Genomic DNA, 21,769 nt, shown 5'->3' on the forward strand with positions numbered 1-21,769 from the left:
TTTGGTTGCTTCAGAATGGTTCAACTGAGAACTTAAATATCGTCCTGTATGTGTTGGTTTTCTATATACAGAAGTGTGCTAATGGATCCATCGCTTCTACTTACAAGAACATCCAGAAACGGCAGACAGAAGTTTTTCTCTTTCTCAATCGTGGATCTGATTGAGTTATTTCGTTCGAATTAAGATGATTAAGAAAGGAATCCAACTGTCTATCGGTTCCGTTCCAGATTATAAAGGTATCATCAACATATCGAAGCCAGATTTGGGTTTGACGACCGCGGTACTAATGGCATTGGTCTCAAACCATTCCATATATATATATATATATATATATATATATATATATATATATATATATATATATATATATATATATATATATATATATATATATATATATATATATATATATATATATATATATATATATATATATATATTATTCGCTATCACTGGAGAGAGCGGGGAACCCAGGAACCCATAGGTAATCCATCATTTTGAGCATAAAACTTTCTTTAACTTGAAAATAAGAGTTATGCAGACAGCACCTCAAGAGCTCCATCACTTCCCCAAGAGGCAGCGAAGTCCTTTCGGAAAACGTTACGTCATCCCTCAATCTAGCCTTGACGATGTCTAACGATTCCTCTAAAGGGACGTTGGTGTATAAATTCTCTACGTCAAAACTGACAAATTTGTCTGAAGGACCTAATTCTACTTTCTTAAGTATATCTACAAAATGTTTAGAGTTCTTAACAAATGAAGATGTTTTTCCTACCAGTGGTTGGACAATTTGAAGGAGAAATCTACTTAAATTGCTAGTTGCTGAATCTCTTGAACTAGTGATAAGTCTCATTGGCACACCATCTTTGTGAATTTTTGGTAACCCATAAAGATGTGGTGGTTTACTGTGATGTGGTGTAAGCGATGTTCTTAAATTATCAGGTATGAAATTCTTATATAGAATTATTCAGTGTGGCGGTTAAGGCTTAAAAAAGAAAGTACCGAAAATCTTCACTGCCTCCTGGACTAGAACGTTTCGCGTAGTAGAAATACCTCCTCTTTCATTCAGAGCTATTTAAAGATTTTGCGCTACAAGACCTTCGAAAATCGTTCGTCAAAAATACCGGGCAGTAAAAATAGAAATACACTCACGCCGATATTTTGGCGATCCGGCCGTGCATTCGCTGTCGATTTTAATTAAGTTCGGAAGTGTTTTGCACTGTCGCTGGTCAGGCTCCCGAAAAATTAGACAAAACATGGACCCGTTCCCTTGCGAATTGTGGGAGGAAATAGCCAGACATCTTCCAGCATACGACCTGATGAATTTGTGCAAAGCCTCTCTGGATTTGTGTTACTTGTTAAGGGACAAAAGAGTCGTGATGTAAGTGAACAAAATATCTGCCTGTACAGGGTGGCGCCTCTCATACGCCGCGGAAGCTCCGAGGACAACGGTAGTTTATATCCAAAATGAAATTTTGCCATCATATGTAGGTTAACTGAAAGCATTTTATAAAAATATATAGAATTATACAGGATGTCCCCAAAAAAGTTACAGATCAAAGTTGTGTTTTTTCTAATGGAACACCCTATATATTAATTGATTTTCGGATTCTAGGATAAAAATAAAGGTGAGTTTTATTAAAGAAGCATATACGTAAAATCTAAGAATTTTGACATATTCACGCATTTTGTGAAAATGAAGAGAAATTTTAAATTTGGATAACAGCTACCTAAATTTTAATTGACCTTGTATAGCCTGATTTTTAATTACAGTAACCATTGTATGTTAAACCAAATTGAAATTTGGCCCGAAAAGTTATACAGGGTGAGACAAAATTAATATGAAATAATAGTCACTTTTAAAAGCAAGTTACTCCTTTATTTAAAATGGAACACCCAGAATATTTTTCCGGTGTTCAATGGGGAATTTATATATCTTCAAAATATTATTAAGGTTGCCTACCCCTCAGACAAAGATTTTCCCAGATATTTTAATTTTTATGATTTTGCGTCAGTAAATCTTTATTATTTGAAAAATTCTAGGTGGCTGTGTGATATACCTTTTGTTAATCTAACAAAAATTAAAGATTGTAGAGTAAAATACTCAAGGGTAATAAAAAGATACACGTTTAAAACATATTTTAATTATTACAGAATTAAAACTAGATAAAAACCTATAATTATGCGACAAAAATTAGCTAGATGAAATCAAATGCTCAAAATATTCCTTTCCTGTGCATAAAATGATTGTCTTTTCAAAGGGATCTTTTGATTTTAAAAGGCATATGTGAAGTTCTACCACGAAAAGCAGCTACAATAATTTATCTCATGTTGTCGACACTAGTTGGTCGAGTTTTGTAAATACTGTCTTTAACATATCCCCATAAAAAACTCAGACTAGATAAAATCAGGAGCATTTAAGTATTCTATTATTTGGTGAATGCACATTGCACTCAACTAATAGAATCATATCAATTCTTTCTGATGTAGGATAAGTTTGCATTTTCGGCAAATTTCTGAGAATTTTTTTTGTTGTAACTGTTACAAAATGATAATTAGTTATTAAAGTTGGACTAATTAGACAGCTATGTTGAAGTAACGTCAGACATATCGCAGCCACCTAGATTTTATCAAATAATAAAGATCTACTCAGATCAAATCATGTAAATGAAAATATCTAGAAAAATCTTTGTTTGAGGGGTAGGCAACCTTAATAGTATTTTGAAGAGACATGAATTTTCCATTGAATATCGGAATAATATACTGGGTGTTCCATTTAAAATAAGAGAGTAACATGCTTTTAAAGGTAACCAATGTTCAATCTTAATTTTGTCTCACCTTGTATCACTTTTTGGATCAAGTTTTAATTTGACTTAAAGTATAATAGTTAATTTAACTACATACATATTAGGCTATACCGGGTAAATTCCAATTTAGGTAGCTTTTATTGTAATTTAAAAATTGTTCTTTATTTCTAGAAAATGTTAAATATGTCAACAACCTTATATTTTATTCATATACTTCTCTTATAAAACTCACCTTTATTTTTCTCCCAGAATCCGAAAATCAATTAATATATAGGGTGTTCCATTACAAAAAACACAACTTTGATATGTAACTTTTTTTGGGCACACCCTGTAGAACTCTCTATATTTTTAAAAAGTGCTCTGAATTAACCTACTTATGCTCACAAAATTTCATTTCAATACAAACTATCGTTCTCCTTGGAGCCTCCGCGGCGTATCAGAGGCGCCACCCTGTATACAGGGTAGCCCATTAGTGCGGGGAAGTCCAATAACGTCGTTGTTGACAAACGAATATGAAAAAAGCTTTATATAAATGTTGCAAGGTTTATAATGGTGCATATACTAAAAATATTTTGTTGTATACAGAGAGAGAGAAAAACATTTAGATAAAGTTTTAAGTTTTTTAAATTACACTCCCATTTGAATTCAGCATAAAATTCTGCATATGATACGTTTATTTGAAGCACTATATGGTTTCTAATGTTCCAATAGGTACCAAATTATTAGTAAAAACATGCATTTTCCAAATATGCTAATGAGCTACATTTGAAACAATTAGAGTTATGATTAAACATACGATCTCATCTTTTAACTGGCCAGAACAAGACACAAAAAAATATTAGACGATCAAGTCTATTTTTCCAAGATTCCTTAATAAAAAATTGGTGTTTTTAACCTTTTTAACACTGCACTCTAGATTGAAATTTAAAATACGATTTGTGAGAATGTCAAAAGTTGACATATGATTATGTCATTCTATTCAGAGTGTCATTTTCTATCGAATAAAGTAAAAAAATACCGAGGTGAAACAGAGGAAGTGACCGAAAACAATTGAATACGCCAATCAATCCTTATTTATGTCATAAACTAGCGTACCAAATCTCTGGTTTATTTATCTGAAAAAAATTAAAAGTTATAGGAGTGAGTCACTTTTGAGAAACATCCGGTATATAAAAAAATCATATCTTTGCGATATTGGACTTCCTGGAGCCATCCTGTATATACAGGGTGAGTCTTAAATAAGTGCAAATATTTTTAGGGATAGTACATTTCGACCCCAGAAACATGCCTGAGGTTTTTGAAAGTTTTTTTGATAGATACATATACAGGGTGTCCCAGGCTGAGCGTGCATTAGAAGTTTCTAGAGAACTACAACATCTGGCTCGGAGATTTTTTGCACATCATAGTTTCACAACGCGATCTATCGATTAAAAATATTTTCAATATGGCGGCACTTCCGGAAATACCGGAAGTTGACAGCAACTTTCTTATTTTAAATGAGTGCCCCCATTTTTTATTACATCCTTAAATTTTCTGTAAAATTTTATGAATTTTGATATCAAACACTCTATATCTAACATTAACCGTTTTTGAGAAAAAAAATATTTAAAATTTTTGAACGAAAAAAACGTGTATAGCCTAAAAATATGTGTATAGCCTAAACGTCAAATTTAGTTATTACCACTGTGACATAAAGAGAAGGCATGTGGCTGTCTATTTCAAAAATTAAATTGTTCAAATGTCATATAATAATGGCCGCAGCTGTCATAGAATTGGAGATTAGAAAATTATCATAAATCATTTTTTTCAAATGGCAATCCACATTTTTTATTTCACTACTGAAAAGGCTCTTCAATTCGTTACTTTTTGAAAATTCATGTTCCTATACCTAAAATAAATCGTTTTTAAGTTATTTAAGATTTAGTTTTAAAGGGTACATTTTTCTTGATTTTAACCAGTAGCCTATGACTTTAAACCTCAAGTGATGTAAAACAATAGATCTGGCCATGTCATATTGTGACGCTTTGTTCAAAAAGCAGCATCATTTCCGATCCAACTTTGCACTTTTTTTTTTCGATCATAAGGAATATTATTAATCATCAACTATTAGATATCGCTAAAGAGCAAAATTACGAGATATATTTTTATAAATACACTTTTTCAACTCTTAAGCAGACAGTATTTATAATAAAGGAAATTCAAATAATTCGTTTTCTGACAGATGGAAATAAATTGTCTGACCGTTTGACACTTAATTTCAAAGGAAGCTGGATAAAACGATTTATTTTAGGTATAGGAACATGTATAGTTCAAAAGTAAGGAATTGAATAACCTTTTCATTAGCGAAATAAAAAAAGTGGGGTTCCATTGTAAAAAACTGATTTATGATAATTTTTTAATCGCTTAATTCCATGACAGCTACCGCCATTAATATATGACATTTGAACTATTTAATTTTTGAAATAGATAGCCACATGTCTTCTCTTTATGTCACAGTGGCTATGGTAATCACTAAATTTTACTTTTAGGCTATACAAATATTTTTGACAGGTAGTTTTTTTTGTCCAAAAATTTTAATTTTTTCTCCTCAAAAACGGTTAATGTTAGATATAGAGTGTTTAACATCAATATTCATAGAATTTTACGGAGAATTTAAGTGTGTAATAAAAAATGGGGGCACCCATTTAAAGTAAGAAAGTTGCTGTCAACTTCCGGTATTTCCGGAAGTGCCGTCATATTGAAAATATTTTTAATCGATAAATCTCGTTGTAAAACAATGATGTGCAAAAAATCTCCGATCTAGATATTGTGGTTCTCTAGAAACTTCTAATGCACGCTCACTCTGGGACACCCTGTATATGATAGGATTATTTGGATTTTTTTTTAATTTTTAGTTAAAAAACATCTTTTAAGAAAGACAACCCAGAAAAGATCCAATAGTTCTTAAAATTTAAGCAAAAACTATAAATATATTTTTTTAAATTTTCAAAGTAAAATAACTCGGTTATTTTGGACTTATACAGGGTGTTTCAAAACAAATGCGAAAAACTTTAGGGGGTGATTCCTTGTTCAAAATAAAGGGTAGTTTGCTTTATAAACGTTGGGTCAAAAGTCAACCATTAGGGAGATATCGCGGTACAAAGATGGGGGAAAATAATGTTTTTATTTTTTATCTTGAAAACAAAAAGAGATAGACTAATGAAATTTTATGGATGCATTACTGTTATGAAAACACACTTTCTGGTAATTTTTTTACTTTTTTAAAATGAGTGGAAGGGGTTGAAATAAACTACCCCTATCATTCTTGTTAACGAAATTTAAAGAAAAATCTTATCAAACACATGCAAATGCTTTAATTTGGATAGTTTAGTTTGTTTAGAAACTTTTTATCTCTTGTGTTCTTTTGATAAAACTCACCAATTTGAAATTAAAAAAATAAAATGTAAAGCATTACATGTCAGGACAAAGAACATTTTAGATTAAGAATTTAGTGATAATAACGATAATAATAATATCTAGATAATAACGTATTGCAGTAGAGTAATGTCAAATAAAATAATATTAGGAACATCCTAAAAAGTAACAGCGGCCGACTAGATTTTTTCCTAAAAAATTACAGCAGCCCACTAGATTCTTTATCAGAAAATGTTTTTTGTCCTGACATGTAATGTTTTACATTTTATTTTTTAATTTCAAATCGGTGAGTATTATCAAAAAAATACAAGAGATAAAAAAGTTTCTAAACAAACTAAACTATCCAATTTAATTTTTTTGCAAGTGTTTGATAAGATTTTTCTTTAAATTTCGTTAACAAGAATGATAGGGGTCGTTTATTTCAACCCCTTCCACTCATTTTAAAAAAGTGAAAAAATTACCAGAAAGTGTGTTTTCGTAACAGTAATGCTTCCATAAAATTTTATTAGTCTATCTCTTTTCGTTTTTAAGATAAAAAATAAAAACATTATTTTTCCGCCATCTTTGTACCGCGATATCTCCCTAATGGTTGACTTTTGACCCAACGTTTATGAAGCAAACTACCCTTTATTTTGAACAAGGAATCGCCCCCTGAAGTTTTTCGCATTTGTTTTGAAACACCCTGTATAAAAAACGGTAAACAGAAAATGTTTCTTTTATCCAGATTTATCGGCCCTAAAAATATTTGCACTTATTTAAGATTCACCCTGTAAATCCCAAAAAAAAGACTAAAATATTTCGTAGAAATTTTGATTTGAGCGGGTGTTACGATTTCCACAAAGAGAATCTATATTTGTGCATGTTCAGTCGTGTGGAATTTAATCACGTTAAATTCCTGAACATAAACAAACTGTACTGGATCGACCTGGATGAACTGAGATGCGTCGTTCAGCTTCTGCCGCAGCTGGAAGAACTGAGGGCACTGGATACGAAATTGGGCATGAGAAATGAGGATTTAATTCTGTACAAAAAGGTAATAAACACTATAGTCCGGTCAATTTAACTAGAAAAATAGCGATCAAATCATCAAAATTCCGACCAAGCTGAATTTTGGTAGAGGTAGAGACTTTGGGTTTACTATTATAAAGAATAAGAAAAAGTCCCCGTCGATCCCACGTCTGCTAAAAAAAGTATTTAAGGTCAAAGGTCAAAATTTTCGGTTTTTTGAATTTTTCTCGCAAACGGTAAATTTTTTAAAAAAATAGCTCAGACCAAAATTGTATATTATAGAATTATCTACAATAATGGTCCTTATCCTTTTTTCCTAGGAATTACCACTTCTGAGATATTGCAATTCAAAATGTCGATCTAGTTCTGACGAACAGCAACAGTCAGCCGCTGTGCAAAATTCTCAGCGGTAAATATTTAGGCTGAGACAAATCAGCCTTAATCTATTTCCTTATCTGTGGTCAATTAATGTAAAATAACTTTAATTTTCTCAGTTTATTGTTTTCTTTTTATGGTTTGTTGAAGTTTATAGTTAATCGTAGTTAATCGAATCCTTAAAAAATAGGAGATATTTGTTGTCAAAAAAGTTACAGAGCAGTAGGTTGATCTAAAACGTTCGAAAAAGATAATAATTGTAAATAGAGATCGAAGAAGTTAAAGAAATAAAGAAAATTCAACTTGATTTCCATCTCAAGTCGAGTTTTCTAAATACAATGAAATTAAAAAAATACTACTCTGAAAAAATCTAAATCAGGATAAATAACTTTTGATTGTAATTATACCGTCTGATCGAAAAAAAATTGCCCCCAATTGGCTTAGAAATGACGATCGATAATATTCCCTATATAAGTTGACTTATAAATTAACAGCAATCTTTACCTCCACATCACCCCTGACGTCGTTTTTTTTATTGTAGGGTATACACCATAGAATAACTAACTGAATATATACTGGGTATACACCTTCAGTAATTTTATTTGTACCATAAAAAAAAAAATGCGTAAAAGGTGCCAGTTCCTGTTATTTTAAGTTGTTTAGGTGTATAGGTAAAATTATTTATAAACTGTTATCTTTTAGAAATTTAATGTTTATACTGTATTGTCAAATAATATATTTTCATTTATTAAATGATCTCAGCCAGTAATAATTTTTTTTCATATTTCTCTCAAATTTTTATAGTAGACAGAGAGCGCATGAGACAGGTACTCTTTCTTGTTCTTTGTGCTGCTTTGTGCCGTTTAGGGAAATTCTACGCTGGATGTCAGCGGCTGTGTTCCCTGAACGAGCCCAATGTCACAAAAATATAAATGCATATATACACATACACAATCCTAAAAGTTTTATTTCACATTTTTATATTTTAAGTCAATGCGGGGTTTTTTCTCTAAACATTTTTCGAAATTTAAGGAATTGTGTTCTTTTAATCGCACTATTTTACAAACTATACACCATTTTGTCTATTTTAAAATATCTATTCCAGAATCAGTCAACCACAGTTTATTTTGAAGCTTGATCATTGCAGATAAAATCAAGCTCAATAACCAGAAAATTATGAATTATCTACACAAATTTCGCGCTGCACCTCAAACACTCGGCTACGACAACTAAAACTAGATGGGATTTCTTTCGATATTAAAAACTTATATATTTCTTTATATTGACTAAACCAAACATTATACGTGATTCACGATACAAAAACCTAGGTTGTTATATAATTTGAGTTCGAAATAAACATGAAACTTCTACACCCCATATCGAAACGAATCACTTTAGGACATAAATTCATACGAACTTTTTTACTTATTTTTATCTGCAGAATATGCTGCCGAATTTTCCTGAATCACCTTGTATATTTTTCTCTGCTGTTATGCAACGACGCCCTTGAAAGTGTTGTGTGTTTTTTTCAGCTTAGAAAATTGGCAGTGTCAGTTGAAGCAGACCAATTCACATCTTCCCGAGAGACTTACAAAGAAAACTTGGTCAACTTGAAATCGCTATGCATTAAATTTATATCGAAGTATAAAGCTGATTTTAGACGGATATATTATATGTTTTTTAACGAACTGAGAGGATTAGATGAATTGTGGGTATGTATACAATAATGGAGAAAAACTCAGTTTATTCGAGTATTAGTCCTAACCCTAACCTTGCCTTAAGAATTTAAGGAAATGACGTTCAGTACTTCTCCTAATTGTCTTTATTAGAGTCCATTTGACTAGTCCGAAAAAGTAGCAAAATAAGCGTTCGGCATTTAACGTTTTATGTAAAACTGGCTAGGTATTTTTACACAAATGAAGAAGGAAATTAAAGATAAAGGATTATACTATACCCATATTGTAGCACATTTTTAGACCACTTCTTTATTTTTAAGATTTTGATGGTCAAACATCAACAAAATATTCTTTATGTTTGGACTAAATTTTCTCGAAAGTAAAGACATAATTTAAAATTCCGTTACAACACGAAAATAGATTGAAGTTTTGTGATTACAGTGATATATAATTTATATAGTTTTGTAACAAATTGCTCGCTATTTTATGGCAAACGCTGAAGCTCTGCAAACTTTAAGCAAGCCTTAATCAAAGCACGCGCGTTTGGTATTTTGGGTTAGGCTTAACACGACAGGATCAGGCTAAGCCTTAGGCAGATTTCTGAAATATAATATATATTTCCTTCGGCGACACACCCACATTACCCGACCCCTGAGAGCAATCCGGAAGTACAGCGTAATATAGACTATTAAGAATATTCTGGTAAGCGTTTGCGCTCATATGAAACATGTTTTGAACAAGAGGTGGGAATGACGTATAAACCATTGGACATTTTAGCACTGTTGTCAGATGGTACTTATTATTACGTTATGTACGGCGGAACTAAGTAATGCCTAGCTATAGCCTTCCTACGAAAGCAGCTGTGGCTCCATTGGTATAGTAAACGCCACGAATGTTTGGGAGTGATTCATCGGTCGCTACCATGTGAACTAATCTGTTCAAGGTCACATACAACTTAATTCCAGTGCCGTGGTGTTTCAAGTCATATAATAATCAATATATAATCTGTTGTAATTTGTTATTTTAACTCTCAAAGTCTTGTCAAAACATATATTTGGTTATAAGTATAAACTGGAATGCCCCATTGCTCTCACTGCAAGCACACCAATGTACTGACGCACAAAAACGAATCAATCAAAGAAACGCGATATAGTATCGTCTTTGTCATTCACGCTAACATTTTAGAATAAGTAGGAGGATGATTAGAGGTAGATGATTAGACCGGGCCTTTAAAAACCTACGTCTGCGGTGAAAGTTTACGTTTTTAATGTAAAAATGATAGCGCGCGTGTCGATTCTAACTTCATCAAGCGATGGATCACTCTCAAACATTCGTGGCGTTTACATTAAGTCCGTCGTTTCGGGATCGAGAGGTCCCAGGTTCGCGTCCCACAAATATAGAACTTTTTTATATTTATTTTTTTACAGTTGATTTTATTTTTTTATTCAATTACAGCACTATTAAAAACTAAAATACTTAAAGATTATGACAAATCCACGATTTTAATATTATTTCAATGCGATCAACATCGGAACTGCATGAAATTCCGAGCGAAAACATCTGATTTTTGCCGTGACGAGCGCTGCGGTCGGAATTTTTAAAATCAACTGAAATGCATCAAGCCTATACTATGAGGATACAATATAATTTAATCAACATTAACGGTATACTTCTTTTTAATCAACAAATGCTTAATTTTTTTATGAACGCCTTCTAAAAAATTTCCCCCAAATGCACTTACTAATACTTTTCAAATTTTAACGAATATTTCATATACTCGCTATTTAAGCTCGTGTATTTGTATAACTCGGTTATTTACGTGATTCTCCGATGATGGCAGCACCGGCGAAGAATGCACCAAGCCTGTAGACACTAACTAAATTAACTGACTTGGTTTTTCATGAGATCCCTCAACTTTCTGGCGTGGAAGAACCGCCTTGAGGTGGGACCTGACATTTTTTTTATATTTTATGTTTTTGATGGGATTTCCCATAGATTTTGTAACTTTAAAATAATATGTTACAGTTATATGACGCAGACGACTACGAGAAAAGTCCATTGAGGTACGACTATATAGTGTGCAATTTGAGGAATTTAAAGAAGTTTATAATAAAATCTAAGGCAAATGTGCCATTTTTAGACTACAAGCCTTTCGGCATGCTTAAAATATTTGAACGGAAAAGGTCTTATATCACAATAATCTGCTACGGTAAGTGTATTTATTTAAAGCTATACTCTGTTTTACAACTCAGGGAAGATTTCGACAGACGATGACAGAAAAAAAACAGATGACGTCCATACCACAGATTATATCCATACCAATCCATTATTTATTTCACTAAAAAAAGTTTAGAATTTTTTTAGAGTTTAGAAAAATAAAGACAAAAATATAAATATACAAAAAATGGAAATACAGTTCAAATTTTATTTTGCAACTTATTAACTTTTTAAATATTAATAACCGAGTACAGGGCGTCCCATTTTCGTGTGTTTTGCAGGGTTTCTCGTTTATGAGTAGACTTAGATACAAAGATGCGGTTTTCACATTATTGTGCAACTTTTTTTTATGAAACTAAAGATGTTAGACACACAGATTTGTAGTAGCCCTCTTAGTTCCTGAACTACAGACATCTCACTCTACAATACTCGCCATCGAGAAACCCTGTAAAACACACGAAAATGGGACACCCTCTACAGTTTTAAATTTTTTAGTCAGAACTTCAGCCCCACAAATAATATCCCTGAGGAAGAGGTCATTGTCTGAAGTATTTGAAAGCCGAACAGAGAAATCCTGGGACATTGTCAGGACGTTTTTGTGTCAGAACCCTTGTAATTACAGAAATTCTCTTGTAAGTTGATTTTAGTTGATCTTAAGCTCCGTCTATACATAACGGTTTACCTTATGTTTTGGTCCTGTCAGTTTAAATCAAAGATACAGGGGTAGTAAACGTGTAGGCGGGGCTTTAGAATGTTTTTAACCAAATATATTATAAGAATATAGTGCTAGTAAGGAACAGAAATTGAAGCCAAATTTTTGAGATAGAGGAGGATTAGGAGCTATACAAAATCCATATAAGTCGGCCCTTTTCGTTGAACAGCTTTGAACTACGCAGCGTGAGAAGTGCTTCGCGATTAGTTGATTTATTTCATACTAACCAATAGAAGTAGTTATCTAAGTTTCGATCTACCACGTAAATCAATTTAGCTTCTGACTATTCGCGCCTTTACTTATAAATTTACATTTAATCTCTGACATATTTAAACAAAATCAAGAAACGAATAGATATGATGAATATCTAAAATAACCGGTTGAAATAATGCTATTTCCAATAAAAAATAATATATTATTCGTTATTAATATCACAGATTATAATCTTTGTTTTTTCTTTATTGTTTTTCGTGGTTCCAATTTTCGGAATCGGGTACTAGTTAGGTTACTAGTTTGCACACATAGCACGCCCACTTGTGGCCTCTAAAATTGTGCATAGCGCCTGACCGGCACAGTTATTAGAGAGATATCGGAAAACCGAATAGCGTCATCCAGTATTTACGCGTACCTTATCATGGTTACGATATGCGCGAGTCAATTTTTAACGCAACACCCGCTAATAACGTTACCGCCTGACGTAATTTGCGGATCAATTACACCAAGCGCTCTTTCTAAATAACCTCTGATAATGTTTAAAAATTGCTTAAATGGGCATGTGCGGGTATTTGACAACCGGAGCCGGCCGGCGAGATCTTTTATTTTAGGTTATGTTTGAATTGTTTTGAATTATTGCTTTAGTTTTATTAGGTAATTTGATATATAAGTAGCTGGGATTAGTTTTAATTAAATAAATATGGCCCAAAATATAGATTCCACCTCTTCCAATACTAAAGAACCTATAAAGAGTCTTAGGTTTACAGCAGATGACGACTTAGCCCTTCTAAGAGAATTTGTTGCTTGTTGCCCTAAACCCACTGGCAGACGTTAAACAACAAAGCACTGGAAATAAGCACTTTAGCCCTTTAGTTTTAAAATACCTAGTAAACAAAACAATTTCAAAGTTTTAAATTCAAAGTTAGGTTAAGTTTAAATAGCGGACGCAACGCGATCAGAATTCTTTCCGATCCGATAACTATAAATATGCTATAAATGAAGAGAGTTAATACCACCTCACGTAAAGGAAATAAACCTGCCTTATTAACGTCCATGCACGCTATTCGGTTTAGCGATATCTCTCTATTACGCTGTTTATTGTTATTTTACGCGAGTTTATTTTTGCGCACAGGAAATTTGACTCGTTTGCACATCGTCATAAAAAACAATTTTCGTACCACGAATTAGAGACAAGATTTTTATCTGTATACTTATAGGATACCTAATCTGTGTTAATATTTAGAGTCTAAAATAGTGCGCGCGCAGGTGACAGCGTTCAGCGATCCGAGTAGACGAATCAGATCGTTTTATTTGGCGCGTGCGTACGAAAATCCTGTTGAACCAAAAGCATAGACTTATGCAAGATTGATATACCTATTTCTTTTCTTTCGCTTCACTTTCCACTTATTGTGCAAATGAGGTACTAGCAATACATTCTTATAATAATAATATATTTGTTTTTAACTAACTTAAAAATTTTAGGAAATTTCCGAAAAACGTTCCTTTAAACATGTCGAATTCCAGGAACTGTCCTTCCTGCATGTTCGAACATGCAATCCGACCTTCGTTAACGCGGCTATCGACATTTTACTGTCGAAACACTGTAAAGGACTTAAAAAAGTTGCCCTGACACTGTGTATCTTACAGGGTAACATAGAAATCCGCATTATAACGAGTTTAATTTTTAGAAAATTTAATATTTTAGAAGGGAATATTGAAAAAAGCGAAAAGAAAAACATTTTCAGGCACATTATCAATAATTCGCCCTATATGACCGATTTGGAGATCGCCACGTGTAACAAGTAGGTAATGATGGCTTTTTAGACTCTCTATATTTACTATTTTACATTTTCTCGATTATGAGTCGAGATTCTAAGATGCGGTTTTCGCATCATTATGCTACTTTTTTATGAAAATAAAGATGCTACACGCAGATTTGTCCTAGCCCTCTTAATTCCTGAAATACTGAGCGGATTTGAAATTGTGTGTGTGTTGTATCTTATATCTTATCGAGGGTGAAAACTGAGTCCTGAAGAGTTTTTCACGTAGAATCTAGTGACTAACTAGTTTTTCGCAGGGAGCTGTCATTTTCGAAATATGACTCAAAATTATATGGTTTTTTTTAAATGGGATACACTGTATATAATTTTTTTATATTTTATTTGCTTGAACTTTTTATGAAGTTTCTAAAAATACAATATACTCTATAGTATGTCCTCGTATAGCTCTGTGGAGCCGTCTCAGATACTGGCTTTTGTTAAAGCCCTGAGACTGTATGATGTTGTAGTTATAACTCGTTATAACTCAAGAAAGGGCAACACATAATATATAGATCTGTAAGGTCGCGGTGATTAACTCCCCTCCTAAACATTCTACATTCTCCATGTCCCCTTATTGTCTATTGTAAGAGGAAAAACTTTTTATTATTGACATTTTGGGAAAATGCATTCTTCATAAAAATTTTTGCTTGGTCTAAAAAAGAAAAAAAGTTAATCCCGTTTATACTTTTCCAAACCTTTTTTAAAGAAAACTAAAAAAAAAAATAATAGTTGAATTTTAAGTGCTAAAAATCAAAACGCGTTTCTATGGTAATATTCCGTATGGTATAATCCAGGTATAATCAGGTATAATATTTCGTTTTTATTCTTTGATAGATTCACAAGATAGATTGTTATTGATAGAATTTATATTAAAGTCATATTTTTTGCTCTTTTAAAGAGTTAATGAAGCACAAAATTTATTTAGTTCAATGCTAAGGATAGGGTGATAATAGTTATCGGAAAATGTGATACTTTAATAACAGCATAACAGCAATAAATATGACGTTAATCAAAATTCACAATAGAGAACAACGGCATACGGTCGAGTCGGCCGCTCCTGGCACGTATACGTAGACGTAAAGAATCTTTTACGTGTATAAAAAATAGAAAATATAATAAATGCGCATGCGTACGTAAACGTTTACGTGTTTGTAGGCCGACTCGACCGTATGCCGTTGTTCTCTAATATCCATCTCCAAACCAAATCAAAGATTGAAATCGAAATTATATTAACACACAAACAGATTTTTAGGACCATATTTTCAGTTTTTTTTTAATTTTCTCTCAAACGGTATGGAAATTTGGAAAAGTATAAACGGGATTAACCGTTTTAAAACAAGCATATAAGCTTTCCTTTTTTTTTCTTGTAAAGACTTTTTTCTGTATACTTATTTTAGGCGGCCGCGGCCGGTTTAAATTAGGTAATAAAAGCAATCGAATAATTTGTTTGACCCCAAATTTTGGTTATTGCATCCAGGCTAGTTTCTGTGTGTAAAACTCTTGCACAATTACATCAAAAATATCACTAACTCTGACAGCGCGTTATCTAAAAGTTCATTTTCAGTGCAGTTTATTAAGATAGCACGACAGAAAGCACAATTATCTGGTTAAACTAAATTAAATAATAATACTTTCTTAAAATAGGTTGTGTAGCATCGTATCTTTCTTCGTAGCAAACTCCTGTATCTTTGTAGCTTTACTCATAAACGAGAAACTCCATAAAAACACAAAAAATAAAATAATAAAATATTTTTTATAATTGATTTTTTTTTAATTTTTAGTTCTGAATACAATGATCCCGAAGCAGATTCCTTAAGGATACCATGGTAAATTATCCCAAAACTATAACTATACAGGGTACTACAAATTCGAGGCATGAGCATTATTGCTATCTCGGTAACCGTAATTATTACGGTATCTATTACGGCGTAATAGATACGAACATGGTTAAATTGGGGCAAAGTTGCGCTTTGGGATGTTGACCAAAATGCCATCAATTTTTTTTTAAATTTCAAGGATTACGGAGGTGTTTAGAAAAAACAAATTTTTTTGAAAATCAATTTTATTTTTTCCTATCGTTACTGGCTCTGTTTTTTTAAATATTTAATCTATTCATCGTTACAGTATTGATAAGCTTTCAAACAATGACGTGGGGTAAAACGTTCACTACGAACAGCATTCAAAACATTAAGCAATTCTTGAAATTTTTAAAACTTTTTTGATGGCATCTTGGTGAATATCCCAAAGCGCAACTTTACATCAATTTAACCTTGTTCGTATCTATTACGGTTACCGAGATACCAATGCTCGTACCCCGAATTTGTAGTACCCTGTATATATTTCCCTATACATAAAAAATATCTTTAGTTTTAGTTCAGCAATACTGGGTGCTTACGAACTGATCAGCAACCTGAGATATTTAAAAAAACTGACCCTGGAAATACCGACATACTCCAGTGGCGCATTCCTGAAGGACGTAAGTAAACCAATATACAGGGTGTCTCAATATTTCGTAGACATAGAATCACTACGTATTTTTGGAATCAAAATAAATTCATGTATAAATGTCTGAAACATATAAAAAAAATATTTATTAAATCAACCTTAGATCATGTAATAACTAGACACGCCTATTACCTATTAGTAATGTTGACTTCAAGGAGACAGAATGGTATTCTTTATTCCTCCATTATTTTAAACTAACAGATTATTTTTTTCAGGTATTTTTAAAATGTCCACAACTTGAATCGTTGCGACTTTTGAGCAGAGAAAACAACGAAGACTTAAATTCAGTTTTATATTCCCATTTAAACTACGCCCAAATGCTGAGAGATTTCAGGTAAGGCGGCTATATATTAACTACGTGGGGGGCTCAAGGGGGGTTGGCTAATATCGGATCTCACTAAATCTCATGAGAGGGGGGGGGGGAGAAAGAGAGTACACCGGGTGTGTCTCGAAAGTGGCTCACCCCCTATAACTTTTTTATTTTTTCAGATAAAATCACGAGATTTTTATATGTTAGTATATGACATAAATTAGGATTGTTTTCGGTCACTTCCTGTTTCACCGGAAATTACTCCAACGCAACGTTTGATTTTTAAATGTATCCTCGGTATTTTGTAACTTTATTCGATAGAAAATGACACTCTGAAAGAATGACATATCATATAATATGGAATATGGTTTATTTGAAATTGCAACATGCGGTTCATAACGACAATTTGACTCGAAATACCAAGTGTGTAGTACGAAATTATTCGTAAAATATTTTTTTTCGAAATACTTATGCTAATGAGCCACCCTCGTTCCATTTGAAAACATTGAGATATGATTAAAAATACGATTTGAGCATCTTTTAACCGGCCGGGATAAGACACTAAAACATTAGATGTCAAATCTATTTTTCCAAGGCTCATTGATTAAAAATTAGTGTTTTTAACAGAGCCATGGCACTTAAAATGTCAAATGTTGACATATGATATGTCATTCTATTCAAAGTGCCATTTTCTATCGAACAAAGTAAAAAAATGCCAAGGTGGTCATTAAAAATCAAAAGTTGTAGTCATTTCCGGTGATACAGGAAACAATTGAATACGTCAATCAATCCTAATTTATGTCATATACTATACCGTGTCTCGTGATTTTATCTGAAAAAAAAAAGTTATAGGGGTGATCCACTTTTGAGACGCACCCGGTATATTCCATAAAATTTTTCTGTTAAATATATTTTCATTATTTTCAAAAGAAACGAGATAATGAATAATCTTTACTCACCCTGTACAGGCTTCCTCACAATAATTATTATACAGGGTCCGGCAATAGTGCGTCGGGCATATTTTAACTTCTACAGGGGTGGCTCAAAGAAGTCTAGTGGATGGCGATATTTTTTTTAAGCTTAACAATCTGTACATTATTGCAATTTTGGCTTCCATTCTGATCACTTTATATATAATCCTAAAATATTAAATATATTTTGATGGTTTCAGAAATATAAATAAATAAAATAATATTTTTTCAGCCTTTTAAAAAAAAGTTAAAAATACAAGAACTGTCCTAAATCAAAACTATACTAAGTATTTACTATAGTTGGTTTGTACTTACATTCCTATAAATATCGTAATCTTAAACCATATAGGGTGTTCACAATTCTATGCCAAACTTTGTAAAATAAAAAATAATTTTTCTTCGTTTTTTTTTTAATTTGTTCGATGGAGAATTAAAAAAATTAACATTTTTTGTATTTTAAGTATTTTAAAACTTTTAACGGTTTCGCGGATATTCCTAATATTATACAATATGATCGAAAAAAGCTTCAGAGATGGCTGTGAAATGGAGATCGCCGTCATTTTATATGTAAAACTATATGGGGAATGTCATCGATGTTCATTTAGAAGCCAACTGGAGATTTTTTTCTTGTTTTTTTTTCGATCATACATCATTTTTCATGCCGTTGAAAGAGCCACATGTAGTAAAAACGCGAATATTTATGAAACCACTAAAAATGTTATAATACTTGAAATTGAATTTGTGCCGTTTTGCCTTTATGGTGGCCGGCCGTAGCGCAAGCAGTTAGTGTGTCGATCTGCGGTGCGAGAGATGGGATGGGTTCGATCCTCAGCCAGTAGGGTCGCTTTATTTATTTAAATAAAAATATTGATTTATCTAAATAGAGCGACCAGTGAGCCGCCACCTCAAGGAAGGCAATGGCAAACCACCTTGAGTATATTTGCCTTGTACAGTCTCTCAAATAGTGCCTTTCGTATTCGGCGATAAACTGTAGGTCCCGTTTACTTGTGAAATACTGATGACACACATCACAAGTACATGCGAGAGGTAGCCGACGCTCTGTATAGAGTATGGCACTGTAAGAAGAAGAAATGCGGTTTAAGATTACGATATTTATAGCAAAGTAAGTACAGACCAACTATAATAAATACCTAGTATAATTTTGATTTCAGGATATTTCTTGTATTTTTAATATTTAAAAACAAGCTCAAATAACATATTAAATAATATCTTAGGATTACGTAAAATGATCAGAAAGGAAGCCAAAAATGCAATAATATATAGGGCGTTTCATTAAAAAAAATCATCCCGATCCACTCACTTTTTTGAGTAACCCTATAAAAATTTACTGAAATACCTCCTAGTGCATACTTTAGGTTTGCACTTATCCAAAATTCCTAATTTTTTTATTATAGGAGCTACAGATCCTCGACGCACTATTGCCGGACCCTGTATGGCTATGATTATGATCTCAGTGAAATAAGTAAACATAGAGACGCCCTCGCCTATAAAAATGATTCTATTTTAGTACGTCGCACAGTGTTGCACCTTATAGGAGAATTGGGTCAAAATTCATATTTTGAAAACAAACTAATATTAATTATTGCGACTATTTTTATTTATTTTGTTTATAAGAGAGCCAACTTTTGCTCCAAAAATGATTGCAAAATTGTCATCCCCTATGCGAGGGTGTCATCCCCCAAAATTTTTCACATGGAAAGAGGGGCCAATTTATACCTTATTGAAAAGGTCTTTATTTACCTAAATATTGGTGTATAGTTCTCCAAAATCGATAAGCCCCTATTGAAAATATGGAGGTTTGAAATATCAATAATAAGGGAAAAAAATGCAAAATAAATTATATATCAAGAATTTGGAAGGTTTTTAAACAAATTTTAAAAATACGTTATTTTAGGGTAAAATCCATAGAGAAATCTTCAAGATTCAAGTGGGGGTATCATCCCCCAATTTCAAACCCCACTATTTTCCTAAGGGGTTGATTAATTTTCAAAAAATAACCAGCATTATATAGATAAATTAAAGTCCTCTTAATAAAGAATTTGCTATGGTTTTAATACATTTGACGTATTTTTGAAAATGTGCTAGAAACTTAAAAAAATATATTATAAATTTAAAAATAAATATTTGGCATTTTTGGTATAAAATCCTAAATTGAAAATAGCAGAGGATTTCTTTAAAAATAGAAAATTAACAAAAATCGCAAAAATGCGCAAAACATGATGTATATTATTTTAATTCTACAATATTACAGTTGAGGGTTGGAATCTTTGTGTTACACAGCAAAATAAAAACACTAAATCACCACAATACACCAAAACACTTTTATTTACTTTTACACTGGACGCGCGTTTCGCTAACCATGTTAGCATCATCAGGAGATGATTATAAACTGAGTTATTATTTTACAAGTTATATTTTATATTACTATATTTATATATATATATATATATATATATATATATATATATATATATATATATATATATATATATATATATATATATATATTATATATTATATTTTATTACAAGTTATTTTTTTACAAGTTACCCATTCGTATAACATGCTGTTGGGAATAGCAGAGGATTGTTCTAAAAATAGAAAAATTGCAAATTCCGCAAATCTCCGCAAAAAATGATTGTTATCATTTTAAACTAAATTGTTTAAAGATTTTATATTTCAAAATTTCTTCGGACTATATTGATATATATTTTTTGTAATTCTAAGTCAAAGTTGAATTTTTTTTTTTAAATTAAATAAATACTAAAGGCAAATAACGTAACTGACTGCTTACCTTCTAAATTAATATCCATAGTCTCCTTAATGTTAAAAATAATAAAAAAACTTTAAAATGACAAAGTGCCTCTTATAGAATAAATTTTACACTAATCTTTCAATTAACGCACAAAATTATTTTTCGTTTTCTTTATCTCTGTTTCTTTGGAATTCGTAAACAATAAAAAAAGAACATTCTATTTTTATTATCAGCAGACATTCCTCTAAAGATAGGTGTATTTACAAACCCAAAAATAAATACATGCATTTTTGAATTATGTCCATTGAGCGCAACAGTGTGCGTCGCGTTAATAACATGTATATCTAGGTTCGAAAATGTCCACATCGATTTGGACCGGCTATTTTCAGCGCTGAATAAAAACCTAACCTCGAAACTGAGCAGGATCGTCACCAAATGCGAGTACGAACACTCGTCTCAGCTGTGGCCCGTCGAGAAACTGCTTAAACGCCACGCGAACGTCATTTTGCTCGTCATATGCGTGTCCAAGTACAACAGGCACCAAGTGACCAAACTGCAAGAACTGATGGACGAGCACAAAGACCATCCCGCGAAAATCTACGTGGCTTGTACCGATATTAAGGAAGAGGAAGGATATTTTTTTCCGGAGGCTCACAAAGATATTCTGTCTTGTAATAGTAATATTTCTATGCTCAGTTTTATGGAGTATTAAATTAATTTTGATATTTTTGGGAGTTTTATTTAGAATACATTTAACTTTTGATCACGTTAAATAACGTAATGTACGTCTACTGGAGCTGTGTCTACGAAAGGAATTTCAAGAATGCAGACACAACATTGGAGGATGATCAGTTTACTGCAAAACGCATTTGAAGAAACATCAATATATTTTATAGATCGCTACCTATATACACGCGGCAGAGAGTCCCCGTGGACTTGACAAATTCCGCACAATCATTACATTG

General features: G+C 32.2%; 1 protein-coding gene across 2 annotated transcripts; it reads left to right on the forward strand.

Annotated features, from left to right (window-relative positions):
• The first annotated feature begins 470 nt into the window (after positions 1-470).
• On the forward strand, positions 471-21,531 carry LOC115877513. 2 transcript variants are annotated; one of them, XM_030893735.1, is made up of 11 exons: positions 471-1,381; positions 7,026-7,254; positions 9,137-9,316; positions 11,306-11,489; positions 11,993-12,129; positions 13,905-14,070; positions 14,128-14,224; positions 16,024-16,068; positions 16,616-16,718; positions 16,963-17,081; positions 21,153-21,531. In XM_030893735.1, exons 1-11 carry the CDS (start codon positions 1,257-1,259, stop codon positions 21,514-21,516), a joined length of 1,749 nt encoding a protein of 582 aa, XP_030749595.1. In that variant the 5' UTR covers positions 471-1,256; the 3' UTR covers positions 21,517-21,531. The 2 variants fall into 2 exon arrangements, with proteins under 2 accessions (XP_030749595.1, XP_030749586.1); XM_030893726.1 differs by having other exon boundaries at positions 473-1,381; positions 16,610-16,718.
• Positions 21,532-21,769: the final 238 nt, after the last annotated feature.

This window comes from Sitophilus oryzae, unplaced genomic scaffold (genome assembly GCF_002938485.1).
Source record: "Sitophilus oryzae breed Bouriz unplaced genomic scaffold, Soryzae_2.0 scaffold_1060_pilon_pilon, whole genome shotgun sequence".
Taxonomy (NCBI): domain Eukaryota; kingdom Metazoa; phylum Arthropoda; class Insecta; order Coleoptera; family Curculionidae; genus Sitophilus; species Sitophilus oryzae.